At 49.9% G+C, this 19,439-nt stretch overlaps 2 protein-coding genes across 11 annotated transcripts in view; both read right to left on the reverse strand.

The window, feature by feature from the left end:
- Nucleotides 1-323: 323 nt before the first annotated feature.
- Nucleotides 324-7,930, reverse strand: LOC148322004 (cdc42 effector protein 4-like). The gene is made up of 2 exons (XM_088316015.1): nucleotides 7,589-7,930; nucleotides 324-2,163 (listed from the first exon to the last, which is right to left on the reverse strand). Exon 2 carries the CDS (start codon nucleotides 2,038-2,040, stop codon nucleotides 1,042-1,044), a length of 999 nt encoding a protein of 332 aa, XP_088172141.1. The 5' UTR covers nucleotides 2,041-2,163; nucleotides 7,589-7,930; the 3' UTR covers nucleotides 324-1,041.
- Nucleotides 7,931-9,619: 1,689 nt separating this feature from the next.
- LOC148322005 (protein sidekick-2-like) overlaps nucleotides 9,620-19,439 on the reverse strand; it is a 67,589-nt gene continuing 57,769 nt past the window's right edge. For 5 of the 10 annotated variants that reach the window (XM_088316793.1, XM_088316791.1, XM_088316792.1 and 2 more), the window contains 17 exons: nucleotides 19,225-19,419; nucleotides 18,953-19,154; nucleotides 18,621-18,724; nucleotides 18,159-18,229; nucleotides 17,950-18,085; nucleotides 17,428-17,484; nucleotides 16,955-17,056; nucleotides 16,745-16,860; nucleotides 15,846-16,032; nucleotides 15,172-15,309; nucleotides 13,762-13,944; nucleotides 13,567-13,692; nucleotides 13,336-13,500; nucleotides 13,119-13,259; nucleotides 12,581-12,725; nucleotides 11,715-11,844; nucleotides 9,620-10,840 (listed from right to left, as the gene is read on the reverse strand). In XM_088316793.1, coding sequence (XP_088172919.1) covers nucleotides 10,388-10,840; nucleotides 11,715-11,844; nucleotides 12,581-12,725; nucleotides 13,119-13,259; nucleotides 13,336-13,500; nucleotides 13,567-13,692; nucleotides 13,762-13,944; nucleotides 15,172-15,309; nucleotides 15,846-16,032; nucleotides 16,745-16,860; nucleotides 16,955-17,056; nucleotides 17,428-17,484; nucleotides 17,950-18,085; nucleotides 18,159-18,229; nucleotides 18,621-18,724; nucleotides 18,953-19,154; nucleotides 19,225-19,419 — 2,651 coding nt within the window. In that variant the 3' untranslated portion in view covers nucleotides 9,620-10,387. Of the gene's footprint in view, nucleotides 10,841-11,714; nucleotides 11,845-12,580; nucleotides 12,726-13,118; nucleotides 13,260-13,335; nucleotides 13,501-13,566; nucleotides 13,693-13,761; nucleotides 13,945-14,001; nucleotides 14,329-15,171; nucleotides 15,310-15,845; nucleotides 16,033-16,744; nucleotides 16,861-16,954; nucleotides 17,057-17,427; nucleotides 17,485-17,949; nucleotides 18,086-18,158; nucleotides 18,230-18,620; nucleotides 18,725-18,952; nucleotides 19,155-19,224; nucleotides 19,420-19,439 lie in introns of those variants that run through there. The other 5 variants (XM_088316795.1, XM_088316794.1, XM_088316796.1 and 2 more) reach the window with 4 other exon arrangements.

The raw sequence follows: 19,439 nt of genomic DNA on the forward strand, positions 1-19,439 counted from the left end.
CCCAATTGGAGCATTCCGCCTCCGCCCAATCAAAGTTAACAAAATTGTCATCAACAGTTATGCTGAGTGATGATCGTGTGGTGTGGGTTCTGTTAAGTGATTTTCTTTCCCCCCTCTGAAAAGAGTCGGGTGCATAATTGAAAACGATGAGCCTTTTCATTATTTCCGATCGTAAAACACTTCGCGTACATGAGCTCAGACGAAGCAAGCGACAACTCGATTACTTCCTTCCTTTTTGGAGGGTCCCACCTGCAGGAAATGGCTTTGCTTTATAGCACTAAATCATCTCCTAATGCGCTGCGACGATAATGAAAAGCGATGAATGAGCACAAATTCTTTTATTGAAAAATAGACGTTATTCTGGCAAAGACAAGAAACAAACAAAAGTGTCAATATTGTGGAGACAACAACAGTAAGGTGAAGACAAACGTTCCCCTTTTCACACACAAAATCGCAATTATATTCTTTAGTGTTGCACTTTTTTAGTGATTATCCCATTTAAGATCAAACATATTGGGAAGGGACAGCCTCCCAATCAATTTGGTGGAAGAACAAAAACATTTTGCACATTTCTGCAGCAGCAGCAAACAAACTCTTATTTTTAGTTTTGGAAACATGACGCAACGTTCAAGCTGCGATGACTCCACAAGTTGCAACCAAAATGTTTTCTGCTTTTGCATAAACACAAGCAAAGGCAAGAACAGATTCCGATTTAATTGGGCCTGTTGGTGACGCTGAAGAAATCGACCGACAATTATTCCGACAGCGCATCTTTGCAAATAGTAGCGAGGGGGCGACTTATTCGAAAATCTTTGACTGGTTTTGGTATTAAAATGCTCGTGAATTCAGCGAAACAAACGGGGCCACCGCATCTTCATCATTATTATTATTTCTTGAACTGCTGGTTTCCCTTCCAAGCAGTCCTCTTCTGGAATGTTCCGTTTTCAAAGAGCGAGAAACAGATTCCTCACGATGGGCTTCCCACGATCCGACTTCCCTCTCAAGCGACGCTCGCTTACGTCAACAACATTCCAGAGTTCCTCATACGCGGATCTCATCATCTTGGTCGTCTAAGAAAGACGAGAAGTGGCTCTCCTCTTCCGGCGGAGCGCTGAAGGTGGCGCTGTCCGTGTCGGCCGCGTACACGTGAACCTTCTCGTCCAGGCCCGCTGAGCCCGAGCTGGACACGGAGCAGCTGTCCAGGTGGCGCAAGTGTTTGGGGAGGACCTCGGGCGTGTACGCCGTCTTGGCGTCAGTCCTCGGGGGTGCTTCCTTTTGCTCCGCTACGTCCGTCGTCGTCGTCGTCCTCCTCCCGTCGTCGTCGTCGTCGTCGTGGGCGCTCAGCGGCGGGGAGGCGCGGCCCTCGCTGCTCTTGCCTTCTTCGTAGCCGAGGTCGTCGTCGTCCTTCGCCATCACGCCCAGGATGTCCCCCAGCATGGACGGGCCCAGGTCCACGTGGAAGGACATGACCGACTCGGCGTGCTTCATTCCGCCCCCGGGGGGGCTCCAGCTCTCCGGGAGCTCGCCGGGTTCCCCGAAACGTCGCTCCTCCAGTTCCAGGAAGTGCGTTGCGGAGGCGGCGCCGCCGCTGCCGCAGTCGCTCAGCTGCTTCAAAGGACTCGGGGACAGACTCTTGGCCACCATGTCGCCGCCGCCGTCGTCGTCGTTTCTGTCCTCGTCATTGAGGAAGGGCAAAGACATGGCGTTCTTGACGTAAGTGGGCGATCCCTCGGTGACCACTAGGGGGAGCGCTCGCTGCTGGTCCACCCGCGTGGTAGACTGCGAGCGCTTGCTGCTGCGGAAGGTGCGCGACAGCAAGCCCGGGCGGGGCGAGCTGGGGAAGGAGGCGCAATCGGCGGGCGGTTCGCCCGAGCGCGTGCTGAGAAAGGAAGTGTCGCCGAAAGCGTCGCCGCTACGGCCCACGTGCATGGTGTGGCGGAAGTCGCCCAGCGGCGCGCTGATCATCTCCCGAGTCAAGTCGGTGCGGGAACGCCGGTTCTTGTGGGAGGAGCCGGACACCAGTTGCTTCAGGATGGGCATGGCGGACGATTTCTTGATTTTTTTTTTTTTTTTTTGTGCCTTTTAGTTTGTTGGGGGAGGGAAGGGGGGGGGGGCGGGGTCGTGATCTTGCCAGAGAAAATCCTCAACAGTCAGAAAAGGAACCTGAAAATAGAAAGACACAAAAGGCATTTTAAGACGACATTCGTCATGTGACGCAGTGATGCTTTAATGGCCGCTGGAAAGTTTCGATGAAAAAGGCCACAAGTTGATTGAAGCGGCAAACCAAAACGAAGAAAGTCTCAAAATGAGGACGACATGTCGCAGTTTAACTGCTCGTCACATTTTTTTTCAAATTGGTATAAGGGAGGCTTTAGTTGTCTTTAAAGTTTTTCAGTGAGAAGGACAACGTTTAACGAGGTCCTTTTTTTTTTTTTCTTTCTTTTTTTTTTTAAATGCAAAAAACTTGAGAGGAATTTCATCTGAAAAGAAGCCATCCTGCTGGAGGAGTTTTCAGTTTTTAGTGGTCTTCCCTTCTGTGCTTAGTCATTTGGACAAACTTTCGTCGTGGAAGTGAAACTGCTTCCGAACACCAGTCAAGGAGAGAAAAACCTTCCGAATGGCACGCAATGACATTTTTTGTGCAGTGGCGCACGTTGACACGTGTCGGTTTTACGTAATAATGTTGACTGTAACGTAATTGAGTTTTCGCCAAGTCCGTGATCAAATTCGGGTTAAGGAGCGAGCCGCTGTCGGAACAGACCTCATGACTTCCTTTCCTCTCGGAGGCTCTCAAAGCCGTTTCCATGGCAACTTGTGGCTCCGTTCACCCTCACGGCAGAGAAAAGCCAGTCCCGCTGCTACACTTGAAGGCGGCGATTCCAAAAGCAACCTTTTGGCATCGCATCAAATGGCAAAAAGCTTTTTTCATCACGGCGCCCTCTGCTGGATTTGCAGAGCGCCGCATGCCCACCGGCCGTCTTACTTACTTTGTCACGTCAACAACACGCAGTGCCAACCAGCCAAGCCTCGACTTCCTGTTCAACGCCATCACCTGCCTTGTTTCCATGGCGACGGCCCCCCCAGCAAGCCCAACGTTTCCTGTCTGTGTGACTGCAGACGTCGACCTGTGGCGCGCCACGGCACGGCACGACGCGCCGCACATGGTGTCCTCATGTGCCAGGCTACATCTTTTGCAACTCAAGACGTGATGTTGGGCGAATACGAAAACAACTTTCCATCTTTGTGGCTCGTTTCCTGCCAAAACACACTTTTCTCATGGTCACAAGTTTATTATCGCAGCTCCATGGTGGTTGCTCGGGGGCTCCGGGGTGGGGGGCAGAAAATTCACATCCAGCAAAAAGAGAGCTTCTGGGTGGCAAAAACAGACTGTAGGGGGGGGGGGGGGGCAAAGCTGGTAAGAAGCCCAATTTGAGAGTCTGATCCCCCACCTCCAGAACCAAACAGACCTGGAACAAGCCACAAGAGCCACGTTCGTGACACAGCACATTTGCGAAGCTGAATGCAAATCAGCAGCAGCAAATGTGAAGCCAGCTAAATTGACACACGGTTGGAGTTGCAGCTTTTTACATACGAGCGTGCATACATATGTTGGGGGGGGGGGGGGGGGGGGCTGAGAAGGCAGCAGTTGGCGTGGGAACGGCGAGGTCACAACACGGGAGGCTTGACTTTGTAAAACATTCCTGGGCCGACTGCAACCACGGATGGCGTGCCGCAGAAAGCGACAGCGGATCTTTCACACATTTCAGTTACACTCGAAGGATTGAGTAAAAAAACAAAGCAAAAATAAATAAATAAATAAAAGTCAATGTCACCTTTGTCTTCGAGGATCTTATCCGAAATTGTCATCCTATTTATACGCGACGTTAGCCGTTAAAATGAAGACGTGAAAGACAAATTGAAACGTTAACGGGAACGTGCTTTTCGACACGCTTAACTATCAATTAAATACCGACGATGCTTTTTGTGGATGGCGAGAAAATGGCTTCAAAAATGATCATCTTAACTTGCTGGGAGGGCTGCAGAAAAATAGAAACACGTTTGCATGTTCGCATGACACGGCATCAGTGAGTCTTTGTAAACACACACGCCCCCCCACACACACACACACACGCACGCACGCACACACGCGCTGCAAGCCCAAGGCTCAAATCATTCGGAATGAATTTTCTTCATAAAAAAAAATAAAAATCCAAGCAATAATTTGAATTTATGAGCCCTGGCAGGAAAATATCGACTTCCTGTCGATGCTCTCGCACTAAAAGGTGCCAATACACAAGAGGAAGAACATTGTGCGAGTAGTATTGATGCGCCTTCTTTGGACAGTTTACATTCTGCTGACTGGGCACGTGTGGAAGTGGGCGGAGGGGGCGCGACTCCGCGTCGGGACAATTTGAAGTCATTGACCTGGATGGATAAGTGAATGACCCGAGGGGGGAACGACATGTCGGACGTTTAGTAGGCCGGGTGGGGGGGGGGGAAATTAGCTTGAAAGTTATTCGCAGACAGCCCGTTAGTTAGTCGAGAGTCCCCATTCAGCCCCCCCCCCCCAAAAAAAAAAAAAAAAAAAAAACACCACAGGCTGCGATCACGACGACGCCACACGCAAGATCCGGTCATTAAGCCGACAAAATGGCTGCTTCAGCCACCAAACTCGGTTAGCTGGCCCGAAGATCTCATTTGGGCTTGGAAATCACATTATGTCAGGCAAGCGAGCAGGCCACAATCTGACGGCCAGTGACAACACAGACCCGGTAAAAACGGGCCGGATGCTTTCAGGGAGCTCAATCGTTGGTCCAGAAACGCACGCAAGCGGCTCATTTTCAGCTCAAGTTGCATTCCTGCTGAGTAAAAACGGCTCAGTTGAGTTCACGAAGGTTACTGCACTTTTTTTTGGTGTCGGCAGATGATTAAAAAAAATAAATAATCTGTCTTTGTGCTCATAAATCCGGTCACTGTGTTGCTCCATGTTGGCGCTCGAAATTCAATTCAAAAGAAGAAGTAAGGATTATTTGCAGCCCTGGTTAGCAAAGCCAACTTAGCATAACGTCAACATTTTACATTTTAAGTGTTAATTGAAAATGGTGGCGCCACGTAAAGAAGAAAGGGGGGGGGGGGGCGCGTTGAGTTTTCATCTTGCAGGTGAGACAGCGCCAACGCCAATTGAGGCTGCAAAACTGAAAGCTAGCCGGAATGCTGCAGGCCGCCGCAAACTCCCTCCCTGCTGATCATGTGACCGACCACGACGGGAAAGGAGAAAGAAATCTCGGGAAAATCGACAATCTTGAAGACGGCGGTGAAAATTTTTTATTTTGGAATGGAAAGAATGCCAGCAGGAAACGAAAGTGGCTTAATTACAGAGCGCAAAGACGGTTGACAACTTGTTCTGACGAAAGCGACTTCCCACCGAGACAACAAACGTGAAGCGCGGGCCGGTCCGAGAGAATGGCCGTTTCCTTTCTGCTGATCCAAACGACAACGCGGGCTCACGGCGACAGCAGCAAACACCCAAACAATGGCGGCAAACAAAAGCGCCGGGCTCGAAAATGACAAGCGAGACCACGGCAGGCCAACGACGTCGTTTGACAAAAGACACTCACGACAAACTAAAGGTTTGTTGACACCACAGTGATCGCATTTGTTCTTTGCAAGCTTTTGTGACGATGTTGCCAAAACAGCCGCAGACATCCTGGCCTGTTTTACAAAAGTGAGCTTTGTCAGGCTCCGACGACGCCGGCGTTGACTTTCATTCGTTTGACAACAACTTCTGAACGCACTTTTCACTTTCCAATACAAGGAAAATGTTTGCGATTCAACCAAACCACGTTAATGTTGTCTTGTGAAAGTCAGCTAGCTTAATGCTAACACGCCATGCTAAATGCTATCGCGACACTTAACCAAATGAGAAGCTCTTTTTACATTTGGGCTTTTTGCGTCGATTTTCAGCCTCCAAGATAAGCAAAACGAGAACGTTTATCACTAGAATGACCCCCCCCCTCTCTTGCCCCCCCACCCAAATAAATTTTGAAAAAGTACTCTTTTGCTCATTAAACTGAGATAATGAAATTTGTACAGAAAGTTCAGCTATCCGAGGCAAAAATGCGAGCACATACTCAGGACTTGATCCTTCGAGAACGGTTTCACATCCTGGGAGGCGTTTTGGGATAACAACTCACAGTTTAGGTCGGCATTTCCTGGAATGTGAAGGAACCGGACGCCACACACGCAGACACACGCAGACACACATACACACATGGCACGGCAGCACTAATGGAACACACAAACATGTTCACGCACAGGATTCCACAAATAACACGCCGAGGTTCCTTTTCGGCAAATTGTAAACGGCGAGCAGGCAATTGCGGCCCACAAAATGGAAACAAACTTTGAAGTAAGCAAGCAAATTTTCAGGCTAAAATCCTTTGGTGGCCGTTTCAAACGGACGCCCCGTCCGAATGTCGGGTTCGGATAGGAGGGGTCAAAGGTACGCAGTGGAAGTGGCCGACACAAAGGAGGCCTCGCACGCCTGATGACATCGTCGCCCGGTTGAAAAGTTGCTGACGGAGTGATGAGGTCCATCAGCTAAAAACAATCCGACTCAGCGATGACGTGACGACGCGTGTTGCGCAAGAGGCTCGCTCGTTCGGTGTCACCAAAGACATCTTCGGAGTGAAATTAACAAAACAAAAACTTCAATCGAAGAGTTTGTTTGCGACTTACACTGTTCAATGAATTTGAGGCATCTTGCTATAGAAAATCCAAAAATGCCAACCAACATATTTTACTGTTCAAAATGTCTAACAAAGCCTTTTTTTTTTCTACATTGGCGAGGCTTAAGCAAGCCGAGAGGTCGCTTGCTAGCCGTCCAAATAGAAACGGTCTCACTAATTCATTTCAATAAATCAACTTTCTGTGTCGCTTGAGGTTTTTTTTTGGCTCCATAAACTGTGAAGCGCAAGTGAGCTAAGGTTTCGTCTTTTCAACCAAAAAGTTTGCAAGTTTGTATTGAAACGAGATGGAACCTTGGCTTGTTTGTTGTGCCATTATTGAAACTAAAGTGATGAATGCTAGCTTGCGGATGAAAATGAGCATCAATAATTAGCTGGTTTGCAAAATTATTTTTTTTTTATAATGCAAGATGGGCTGCATCAGGTTGTTGTTTATTTTTTGGTAACTTTAGCTACCGCAACAAATAAACATCTCTTTACCTATGAAGATACAGTACAGATCGGAAAAGGACAAAACGAGCATTTTACGTTACGAGGATGTGAAAAACTGGCACAAGTGCACATTTGATTTACTGAAAAAGACACAAGTTCATTTTTAACTGATGGGAACTTTCAGTTTTTCGTCCAATGTAGCAAGCAACGCTTCAAGGGTGTGTGCACGGCAGCAGAACAATAAGTAGCTCTGACACAAAAGCATCAGCTGCCATGTCACACATGCACACGCACACGCGCAGGCTGTGCCGTGCCCCCTTCCTCCGAGCATTACAAAAAATAAATCAAACATTTAAAAAACACGACCAAGCAAATGTGCACGTCCTAGCCTAAAGGGTGAGCACGCTTACCTTTTAGCATCTCGTTGTCAAAAAAAAAAAAAAAAGGCAGCCGGCACCACTTTGAGGCCGCCAGCAGATTGACAAAGAAGGGGAGGAAAAGGGGGATGCGAGCCTCCAATGAAATGACACCGAACACAAAACAAAAAAGAAAAGAAAAAGAAGCACAAACTGGCCACTTTGTAAGATGAAGCCGAGCAAGAGTGGAGATGTCACGTCGTCACGATTTCACGTCTTCGCCTCTCCGGTAAAAAGAGCACCGTCGTCCTAGCAGGATGAAGTCAAGTCGCGTGCGTGTGTGCATGCGCGTCTATTTGGGTGCGCGCGCGCGTGTGTGAGTACCTCTTGCAGGAGCTCGCTTGACCACGCCCCCCTTTCCCCTCATGGCGCGCCTTAAAGAAACACGAACACCGGAAGACAAATGACGTCTTATTTAGTGGACAAGAAACATCTGGACAGGATTTAACACAACATATTTTTATTTAATTGAACGTAATAAACTAATAACTTACATTCGTTAACCAATTTATTTTTATCTGTGAATAAAAAAATCTCTCAATTTTAACCTGTCATCTGGCTACTTTTCCTAACCTAAATGTAGCCTAACTATCGATCTCGCTAGAAAGATATCTACTTTGCATTCATCAAAACTTGCTAAGGTTTCTTTCGAGTGCACAGGTGTCAAACTCAAGGCTCGGGGCCGGCGCGGGGGCTCGAGTCGGCTTGAGTCACGTTCTCACTGAACTTCTATTTTTCAGCAGCCGCGAACTTTCACCACTTCTCTGCATTCTTGGGACGTTTACGGCTACACGGGAATCGGTACGTTTTCAGTGACGAGACTGAGAAAAAAAAGGCGGGTTTGCAAATGCTGCTCTCAGATTTGGTGAGATAGTACAACAACTTGTCTCTCCAGCGGTGATTCATGAATCCGGTTTGAGTGTGTTCCCCAAGTAAGCATATCATTAACCTGAATGTAAAACAAAAATTAACATGCCGCCGCCGTGTCATCCCTAAAAATAGAACATGACCCATTTGGATTTCTATACGACCGACTGCTGACCTTGTTAGTGTGGCCGGCTTACATTCTCTGACCAAGAAAAGTCACATAATGAAGTTCGACTTTGACAACTTCAAGGCCTCTTGCTTATGTTGTTCCGGCAAATCCTTTTGGCATGATTGGTTGTCATGAGAGTAAATGAGGGATGGCCGCGCCAACAGCGAAACGATCACGGTGCATTTCGGAAACTGGCGCATCAGTCGTACTGTCCCGTTTAAACGAATACAAACTGAACTGTTCAATTAGCCAGTGGCGGCTTTGAGCGCGCGCTATTCATTTGCAGTCCGGACACGGAGGGATGAACATCAGCCTGAGGCAGAGCATGCCGTGCATCTGCGGGTTGAAGGTTTTTATGAAAGCATTTTTATTGGCGACATTAAACATTCATTTTGTTTTGGTGAATTTGTTGACAGCTGACTTGGGAAATTAGGCTGTTTATCAACGCGCGTTAGCAGCGGCCTTTCCCAATAAGCATTCATTGCACTCGTGCATTTCTTATTTTGACGCTAAATCGGCTTATTTTGCAAGAGACCGGACCACCACTTGCATTTTGACCACCTGTTCATTTAAGTGCCCCAAAACACGATGAATCAATTTCATTGATTTATCCTCACTGCACAATGTTGACTTGTCGATTCAACCGGAATAGAAATGAAGCCGACTATTCAACCATTTTCAGGGTGGCTGTTGGAGGACAAAATGAAGAATCACGCAGGAGCATTTCCTTCAACCCTTCCAGAGACGCCCCCGTCCACTCCTCCCGTCTCCCTCCTTCTGCCTCGCTTCAGATCGATGTTTTCCGGCCACAAGTAAGGCGATTACTCTGGCGCTCTCTCCTCCTCCACCCAAAAAAATCCCACCCCCCCTTTCGCTACGGCGAGTCTGCGCCAAATCATCTTCTTCCTCCAAAACCTCCCCCACTGCCGCTTCAAATCTAGAACATCGGTCCCGATCCATCCCACAGCCACGTATGAAGGAGACACGTGAAAAATAAAATAATTTATTTTTCGAGAGCTATCGTCAATCGATTGATAATGTCTGACAACGTATACATTGGAATGACTTTGTCGATTACACGTGGTGGCAAAATTGGCGAAAATGGAGAAGCAAACGTGAACGTCTTTTTGTTTTCACAAACACAATTTTAAATCTGCCTTGACTGTCATCGCAGGAATTTAGGAGGATTGGACAAATACTTTGGTTGGGAATGCAACGATCTTGCGGCAACGCTTTCAGGAACGTTGAAACCAGCAGCCGCAGGTTTGTAAGATGGCCGGAGCCGCCGTGACTTTTGTGCTTTTGTGATGAAGATAACAGCAACAAGACACAAAAAAAGTTAGAGTTTGTATAGCGATCTACCGGAGCAACACACAAATCAAGCCCCGCCCCCTCCGGACCTCCTGAAAAAGGAGCAAAAGGTGCTGCGATGCTTGAATGTGACGAGTCAGCTTGAAGCGCGTTCATCTAAACAATATGAGACGAGTACATTTCGTACACACAACGATCGGGCTGAGTGAGAACAAGCGGAAGGTCGAGCGACTCGGAGCCACCGTCGCCGAATCTTGGTTTCTCACATTTCAATTGAAACGGCCGTTGCCTTTCGGAGTGACAAGTAAAAACCTTGAAATGATTGTCTTTTTTCCAATAAATGAACATCACGTTGATGAGCCGCCCGCACGCTCGGCCGAGGAGAGAGACGCCTGCCGTGTGGAATACCAGAAAGAAAGAGGAGCGCGTCGTCTGGCAGGCGCGCGTCAAACAAAAGAGGAGAAGCCCGCGGTGGGCGGCGGGGGGGCGGCGCAACCCAGGCTGCTGGGGGGCCGGTAGAGGCCGCCGTGCTGGCCGGGAGCCTCCGAGGACAGCAAGGACGACGGGGTGGGAGTCCGGCTTCCTTTGGGCCTGAACAGGGTGCCCTGGACCAGGACCTGGCCTTGGCCTTGGGGCTGCGGCTGCGGGGACGGGGACGGGGACGGAGACGGGGCGCTCTGCGGGACCAGCGGCGGAAGCGGGGGCACGGGGGGCGGGTGCGGTCGCGACTCCTGCTCCGCCAGGGGCTCGGGCTGCGAGTAGCCGTACGCCGGCGGCCGGGACACGCCCTTGGGCTGCCGGCGCCAAGAGTTGTAGTAGGTGGGGTCGCTGATGTAGTGGCTGACGAACGAATGCGTCTTCTGCCGGCTCTGGTCCATCTCGTACTCGCTGTCGCTGCCCTGCAAGGTCAAGAAGGTCAAAAATGGCATTTCAGCCAAAATGTTGTTTTTTGTTTTTTTTTAATCTCTCTTGAACTTGTCAAACTCGTGACATGTGCGATGACATTCGCATGCTTCGTTAGCCGCAGCAATCTGTGTCATTCTTGGCAGAAGATAAGGAATATATGCCCGCGTTTATGACTTTGCTGTCCGTCCACACTCGTTGCTCGTCTCGGACATATTCGTTAGTTGGCGTTTGGCGTGACGTGTTAGCATTAAGCGATTTTCTTGGAACGATTCACAGTTTCATGCTTATTTTGAGCAAATGCCTCAACGGGGAGAACGGCAACCGCGACGCGTATCTTGACGCATTTTGAAGACAACGACATGTCACCAAATGGCGCCCGAGTGGCACGTCTTTCAGTTGGCGGCAAATAAGCAATGACAGGTTTAAAAAAAACTAAAACAAAAGTGCAAATATGCAAACGGCAAATCAGCGCGGGATCACCGGACAATGATCGCTGATTGTTTGAGGACAACTTGGGATCTATGAATCCAAATATCTCCAATCTACGGCGCAGGCAGAATTGCTCCTATCGGGCATATAAGGTGCAACTCACAAACACGGCCGATTGATGCGAGCAAACGGCGGCGCTTAATTGCACTCTGAGGTACGGCGAGAAACACAAACAGTTAAAGGAGAGCAATCCGTCTCCGCATCCGACGTTTGTGCGCGCCTGACGAGCGGCGCCGCCGTCGACCGCAGATGTTGACGCGAGTGGCGGGGAAACAGCGGGAGGCCCGGGCCCGACAAAGAGAAGAGAGAAAAAGCGCTCGGTTGCAAGCCGGCATCGGGCAAACGCGCAAAGCGGCGCTTCGGTCGCCGGCGACTCACCTGAGAATCGGAGATCTCCGACGGCTTCTCCGTCAGGCTGCTGCTCTCTGCTGGAATCAGGTCGTTATATTTGGCGCTGACGTCCTCGTCGGAATAATGCAGACTTCCCGGACTGGGCCTGGGCGGCGACCTGTCATCACAGATCGGACGACAGAAGGCGTGAGCGATATGGCGTAAGACGAGGACTTTGTCTCGTCCCGTTTTCCTCCTTCGGGAGCTTTTCCTTCAGATGTCTCTACTTTGATGCTCGAGTACGCCGACGTCGGCTCCGTCGGTCTTGTGACAGACGCCACTCGCAGATGACGGACGGAAGAAAGGCTGGCCTATCTTCGCGTTGCAGAGGACGCTCGGCGGGAATAAGCAAGCATGACGAAGGGTCGAGAGTAAGATGCGGAAACAAAATCGTCCGGAGACGGCGACTGTGAGAAGCTCGACACGACGAAAGGAACGTCGTCTTTTCGGTGAAAGGGGATGACTTGAGTGGGCCAACAGAAGCAAGAAAACTCGTTCGGGGAGTTGCAAGTTTCAAACAAAGAGCGCCGTCCACTACAAAATAGGGCCGGCGAGCTTTGGATTATTCAAACGTTTCGTCTCGCTTCGGTCCCTCGCGCCTTTCAAATTGCCGGCGGGGATGACGCCCCCCCCCCCGTCTCTTGCTGAGGGGCCCACTCATTAGCAAAGAGCGCAGTGGCAGGCCGGACGACTTCAAAGAGCGCCACGACATGCTTTCATCGCCTTCTCGCTCAAGTTTCGCTTTGGGGTGTGCTCACTTTTGGTGCCAGTTCTTTTCAAGGCACAGAACATTTGCCGTGTTCCAAGCGGCGCACAAACATGTGGAGCGTGGGAAGTGAACTGGGGCGACTGACCGTGTGTAGATGCCGTTCTTGCGACAGAAGGAGTTTTTCACCGAGAGGCGTCGGTTGTTGAGCTCCAGCGAGGGGAAGCGACCCTCGTCCAGGCGCACCATCTCGCCGTGGGTCAGCGGCAGCGCTGTGCAGTTGGAGTGGTTGCCTGGGGGGGGCGAGCGAGAGAGAGAGAGAGAGGTTGGCAAGATGAATTCGATAGCGTTTGCAAGATTCAAATATTTTCCTGCGTAATAGAAAAGGAGTCCTTTGGCAAATCTTGTGACATTGTGGAAGCCCAAAACTGTGTTGAAGTGAGGGGAGGCGCTTCTCTTGGAAAAGACAAAACCGTGTCTAAATGGCAAATGAACTAAGACGCATGCGGCCAAAGCGCTCGTCCTGGTTTGGGTCACGAGTGAATTGGAGGAGGTTTTTGCTACTTTTGTAAACGTAAAATGCGGTTTCATGACTTTTGCGAACTTCAATAACCTTGAGCAGGCGTGCCCTCGTCCGCTTTTCTAGACGCATGGACGCAAAAGTAAGCCGGCAAGCAAATTCCTACCTGAGTCCGTCTTTTTGGTGTATTTCTTACTCTGTCCGCGGATGATGAGGACAAAAACCAGCAGCAAGATGAAGATGAGGCCCACCAGTGCGATCACCACCAGGAACCACCACTCTTCGTAGAAGGGCGACACCTTCTGGGCTGCAAACAAAAAAAAAAAAATCAACAACGAGAGCGCTCCCAGGCGGCGGCCGTTTGTCTTTTTTATTTGTCTTGCCCGAGATGGACGGCGAGGGCAGGCTGGGCGAGCCGTAGCCGTAGTCGTTGACGGCGATGACGCGGAAATCGTAGGTGACGCCCTCTCGCAGCATGTCCAGGTTGAGCGTGTAGGACGTGACTTCTTTGGGGATGTCTTTGATGAAGATGTCCCACAAACCTTCGTCTTCAGCACAACCACATCCGTCAGCGTTTTGGTGATTTCGGCCGCGAATTCGCCGCTCGGCCTTACCGGACGGTCTCGCTTCGATGACGTATCGCGTGATGGCCGCGCGGCCTTGATCGCCGCTGGTCCAGTGCAACGTGAGGGCGGCGCCGTAGCGGGAAATGAACGGCTCTCCTGGAGGCCCTGGTGCTCCTTGGGGGAGGTAATAAGGAGCTGACAAGTGTGGGCAAGATGCCTTTTTTTTTTTTCTTTTCCTCGTACCTTCTCCGGGCCCCGTGGTGATGTTGGCCTCCACCTCGGGCCCGTAGGTGAGCGTTTTGGCGCGAATGCGGAAGTTGTAGGTGACGCCGTCGGACAGGTCCTTGATTTTCAACCACAAGGGGGCGCTGCCTTTCACGTCCACTGTCACAATCTTGCTGACACCTGGAGTGCGAGCAGAGGAGTCTGTACAGAAGAGACTCTAGATGCTGCATTCTGCTAGAAATGAAAAACTTGACACGTTTCTCGACTTCTTGCTACAGAATGGCGGCGCCGACTGATTTCGATTATTGTCAAGTCCTTCTTCAGTAAGATTTTTTTTTCCGGAGCCGACCCCAGCTGACTTTGGGCCGATCGCAAGCATTCAAAACGTTTGCGCGGCGGGCGCCGACGGTCATGTTCGTGGAACGTGGGCGGGGTCAAACCCAGCTTGAAATGGAGCGACCTTTTGACATTCGGGCGGGAATGATAACGACGCAATCGGCCACTTTGACCGATTGAAGTTTAGCGCGTCGTCACGCATGACAGAAATCCACGACGACCTCCACGATGGCTTCCTTTCTTCTTTGTCTGTGGCATGAAAACAGGAGTTGAGAACACGCACCTTCGCAAAGTTAGGAATCTGATTGGATTGGGGCAAATGTGATACTCGGCGCCATTTGAAATGATTCCGGTCGCCGCTGGTGTAATTTAGCACATTGGAATGACTTCTCAATAAATTGGCGGGCAGCGCAGCGAGTTTGCGATGAACACGTCCGCCTCGCTCTCAAGAGGTTCTGGCGTCACATCTCATTTCCGACTCAAAATTGTCCACGCGTGCGAAACGGAGCGAGGATGGTTGTTTGTCTGGTTGCGCTGTGCCGTTGCCTAGCAACCAGTCCCGCTGGAAATTCTCCAGCTCACCTTGCCGTCCTAATGAGGACGAAAACGGCTCGTTATGATCGGATGGAAAATGTGGTCCGAACTTCAATTAAAAAAAACTAAATTGTGACTTTAGGGTGGCCTTTCTAGCTAAAAGATCTTTTTTTTTTTTTTTTTTCTTCATTTTTACTGATTTCCACCCTTAGTGGAGACCCTCCAATTAATTCTTCAATTCATGACGTAATCAGGCAAAGTCCACCTAATTGATATTTTGTGATCAAACAGCTCATCGCAACCTCTGCAACAATCTCCTTCGGCCGGTTGCACTGAACCAGCCGTCGGTCACGTTCTCCTTTCGGAGAGCCAGCGCGTGATTTAGTCGCACGCATGCCTTTTTACGAGAATACGTCGTATATTCTCCGGCGTGTCATAAACGGCGCATATGCTGTGTGTCCGTAAAAAGAGCGAGCGCGCCTTGGAGAAGATGACGGCGACCTCGCGGGCCGGAGAGGCGCTAAATCACAAGCTGAGCGGAGTTAACGAGTTCCTCACCGTCGACCGGAGTGCACGGCTCGTAAACCAGGCGGTAGCCCTCCACGATGCCGTTGGCCCGCTTGGGCTCGCCCCACGACACGTTGACGGACGTGGTGGTCAGCTCGCCGAAGTGGATGAAGCCGGGAGCGCTCGGGGCTGGCGGGGCAAAAGTTGGCACGGTGGTCAGGCTTCACAGTCGGAAGGCAAACGGGACAAAAGTACTTCCGCGCTCGCATTACGTTCCAAAAAGAAAAGAATCCAAATTTGTGGTGCGTCAACTTTACCATATGGTAAAAAATTGTAATTCAAGCAAAGTGAGTCGAATTTGTCCTTCAATCCAGCTCAGTGTGGAGATTTTCATGCATGACGATTCACCAGAGCTTTGTTTTTTGTTTTTTTCCTCACATTGGCTATTAATCCCAGAGGCCGTGCGCTGGTGGCGAGCCAAAAACTGTTGATTGTTCCTCCGGTTGTGAGTGTCAACGAATGAAGAAAGATGTCTTTGTGGACTGTGAGTGCTTTCAATTTGGGAAAGGCCGAAGTTTCATTTATTTATTTGGCTCCGCACTTTCGCATTGTGTTTATTTGCTCCCGTGGCTTTCACTTGTTCAACTTTTTAACAAGGCGCATGAATTCACATTCCAACGCGTGTTATTCTCTTGAGGCCCGCGGTTGCCCCTCATGAGAGTCACCTGCTTGCTGAGTGCGCCCCCTGGCGGCCGGCGATCGGGGGCCGTCGCCGGCCGCGTTGAAGGCGGCCACGCTCATCATGTAGGTGGTGTAGCCCGTCAGGTTCTTCAGCTTGACGCCCAGCTCGGGCAGGAAGAGCGTGCGCAGGCGCTCCGTCTCGTTTTGCAGCTGGAACTCCCAAAAGTAAATCTGCATGAAACATTTTAGGCAACGCGTCAGGAATGGCGTTGTAACATTTCACGGCAATTTCCATCAGAAGGCAAAATGGACAATTTGGGACATGATAAGAATGAAGAGATACATTTTATGTTGTCAAAAGAAGACATTGATGGAAAATAATACAAGCAAAAAAACTAACATTTTATGCGGAATTACAATTTAATTAAGTTTGAAATATTGAATCGATTCTTTCATTGAAGAACAAAAAGATACCCGATCAGTTCAAGATTACGCTTCCCTGCCATTAACAAAATCAGCAAAATGACAAAACCCCCCCAAAAATTATAAGCAATTCCCATTTTTGCTTGAAATTCAACTAGTTGTAAGGAAAATGTTCAAATATTTTTGCCATTTATTATTTACTATTTACCAGTCCAATTAATTCTTTGTACGTTTCTGCAATTTTGCGACCAACGTTAAAAATTATTCATTGACCCTGAGCCGACCCATTGACAAAAAAATCCAGTTCATAATATTTAAAAAAAAAAAAAAAAAAAATCCCCCGAATACATTTAAGTTCTTTATTAAGAGCCAAACTTCAATTTTCTTATTCCCGTGGAAAGTTTCCAAATTTGCCCAAATTTTGCAAGCAAGTCGTCACAGGAAGTCGAACCCGCAACCTCCAGAGTAGTCAGCGGAACGTTTCCGACTTGTGAAACTATTTTGTTTGAGGAGCTGCTACCTTGTAACCTTGAATGTCGCCATTCTGCGCATCCGCCGGCGGGGGGTCCCATGTGACGTCCAGCTGGGTGGCGGTGGACGACTGCACCGCCACGTTCTGGGGCGGCGCCGTTGGCACTGCAACACGGCGGGCGGCTTAGTCGTCACAATTAAAACAAATATCCACACTTTTTTTTTTTTTTTTTGTCCATCATAATGAGAGAAGCCCCACCTGCCTCGCCCACAAAGACCTCCTGCGGCGCGCTGCTCGGCCCCTCGCCCACCGCGTTGTACACGCTCATTCGGATCTCGTAGCGCTTGTGTTTACTCAAATCTGCGAGAGGAGCCAAGATAAAAGAAGTCTACGGAGACACCATCGCGACAGCGCCCGTGGCGAGACGACATCACGCACGCTGGTGGTGGGAACATATAAAAAAGCAGGCTGATGAAAGGACGGGGTTGTTGCGGGGACGACTTTTTGCATTTTCATTTATTTGTTTGTTTTTTTTTGGTGGGGGTGATTAAAAAAGGCCGAAAATGTGGCGATATAACGACGACGTCCATTGTGGAGATGAAAGTCACGCACATGCATGACCATCAACAACTGCATGGGCAATGAAATACAGCAGACGACGCGCAAACAGATGGATGGTGGCAGAGGAAGGGGGGGGGGGCACCCATAAAAGGAGAATATTTCAAACTTACTGTCGAGTTCATACTGGGTGAGGGAGGACTCGCTCAAGTTTCTGATGCTGTACGGAGCTGCAGGAGCAAGTCGCGTTCGAGGCGTTAGCGGACAAACACTGAAAAATGAGGTCACGCTTCGGAGCAGCGTCCAAAGCAGGCAGACAATCGGCAACTTGGAGCATTTTTGGTTGAATTCGGCCGCAGCTCGAGTCTCGCGTCTCAAAAAGAGGATCGCGATGCTACGTTTGAGAGATTTGCCAACGATCGTAAATGTTAAACTCGTTCAATATTTCAGCCTGGAAATCGTGACGTCCAGTCGACAAATTTGAATTCTGACCACAGTCAGCAAAAACTTGAAAAGATGATCAACAGCGATTATCACGCGCTGTGTTAAAAGTGATCTGTTCGGAAAAAGTTTGGGTCTGATCATCACAAAGTAAAAAAGTTTGACTTCCGTAAAACCTCGTGGTGTATGACGACCTTTTTCCCGATTTCTCTTTGACTTTCCAAAACTTTCAAGGTTAGCGACGAAACGCTCACCGGTGAGATCGGCCCAGCTGGGGGACGGACTGTTCACGGCGTGGACTGTGAAGCTTCGCAATCGGTCGTAATACAACTCTCTGTAGCGGACCTTGAATCCGAGCAGGATACCGTTGATGTGATCTTCAGAGGGAGACTACAAAAAAAACAAAAAAACATGATCGGCATAATCAGCATTCCACATCAAGAATTTTCCCCACTCTCATTACCTGCCAGCGGAGCAGCACGGACGTGGTGGTGTGCGGTGTGACAGACAGAATGGTGGGGGCTTTGTCCGGGGCTGAAAAAAAAAAGAAGATATGTTGTAATTGTTATTGTTCACACAATCCAGCAGGGAGCGCGTGAGATGTTTGTCTTTTGGAATCGGCTTCAATGCAAACAGAGGCCCCGCTGGCATCAGGAACTCGCCGTGAACGACCCGCATCAAAGCATTCCGAGGCGCACGGAAGGCCGAAACATGAAGACCCCGCCCAGGTAACGGCAATCCCAACCAATGGGTAAAAAAAAAGAAAAAACAGATGATTTGGAACCGAACCAACAGAATATGAATCCAGAAAAGCGAGAATCTGTGCGTAATGGCGCTAAAATGCCACAAGTTGGCGCCAAAACAATATTTTTGAGCTAAAATGCATGCGAACTTGGGAAGAACTCTGCCGCGCGTTCTCACCCACCGTCTTGCAGCGTGGTGACCGCCTCGCTCTCCTGACTGTATTCGCTGTCTCCGATGTCATTGGTGGCCTTCAGGCGGAACTGGTACGACGTGAACGGCTTCAACCTCGAAAAGACAAAAACGCGCGCGTTACGCCAACTAAAAAAGGAAATCAAGTCGGGGCCCAATTCAAAGTCAAAAGCAAAGCATTAAGTGCCACGGGTGCCTTCCAGAATGCGACACACGTGACCCGTGACAGGTTTTTCCGGCTACGAGCGACTTACGGTGCCGTCGCACTCAACTGGGCTCACAAAAAGCAAACGGGTCTTCTCAAAGGAAAAGATGCCAAGGTACCCGTCCACCAAGTAGGAGTTGACCTCGTGGCTGACCGAGGTGGAGTGGACCGTCCAGTTCTTTTCCGGCAGCTCTCGGTACTGCACCGTGTAGTAGCGCACGGGGGAGAGGCCGTCGCTGCCCGGTTCCCATGACAACAGCACGCGGCGAGCCTGCACTTCCCGTTGAGGCGCCACGGGCCGGCTGGTGGGCTGCGGTCGGACTGGCGAGGGGGGACGGAAACAAGCGGGTCAATTGCGCATGCGCTCTTGACGTGGCGGTCAGGTTCTCACCTCGCTTTTCTGTCGTGACCACCAAGGCCTCGGCGGCCTCGCCCCAGCCCTTGCGCGTTTGCGCGCTGAGGCGAAAGATGTACACCGTTTCCGGCTTGAGGGCCGCCGCCATGTACTGCCGCGCGCTCGGACTCAGGACGTCAACGGTGGCGGCGCTGCTGCTGGACGAGTTTCTTCTGTACGTGATCTGATAGGCTGCGAGAGAAAAGCAGAAA

Source organism: Idiotropiscis lumnitzeri, chromosome 15, assembly GCF_059441095.1.
Source record: "Idiotropiscis lumnitzeri isolate Australia: NSW breed Sydney's pygmy pipehorse chromosome 15, RoL_Ilum_1.0, whole genome shotgun sequence".
NCBI lineage: Eukaryota > Metazoa > Chordata > Actinopteri > Syngnathiformes > Syngnathidae > Idiotropiscis > Idiotropiscis lumnitzeri.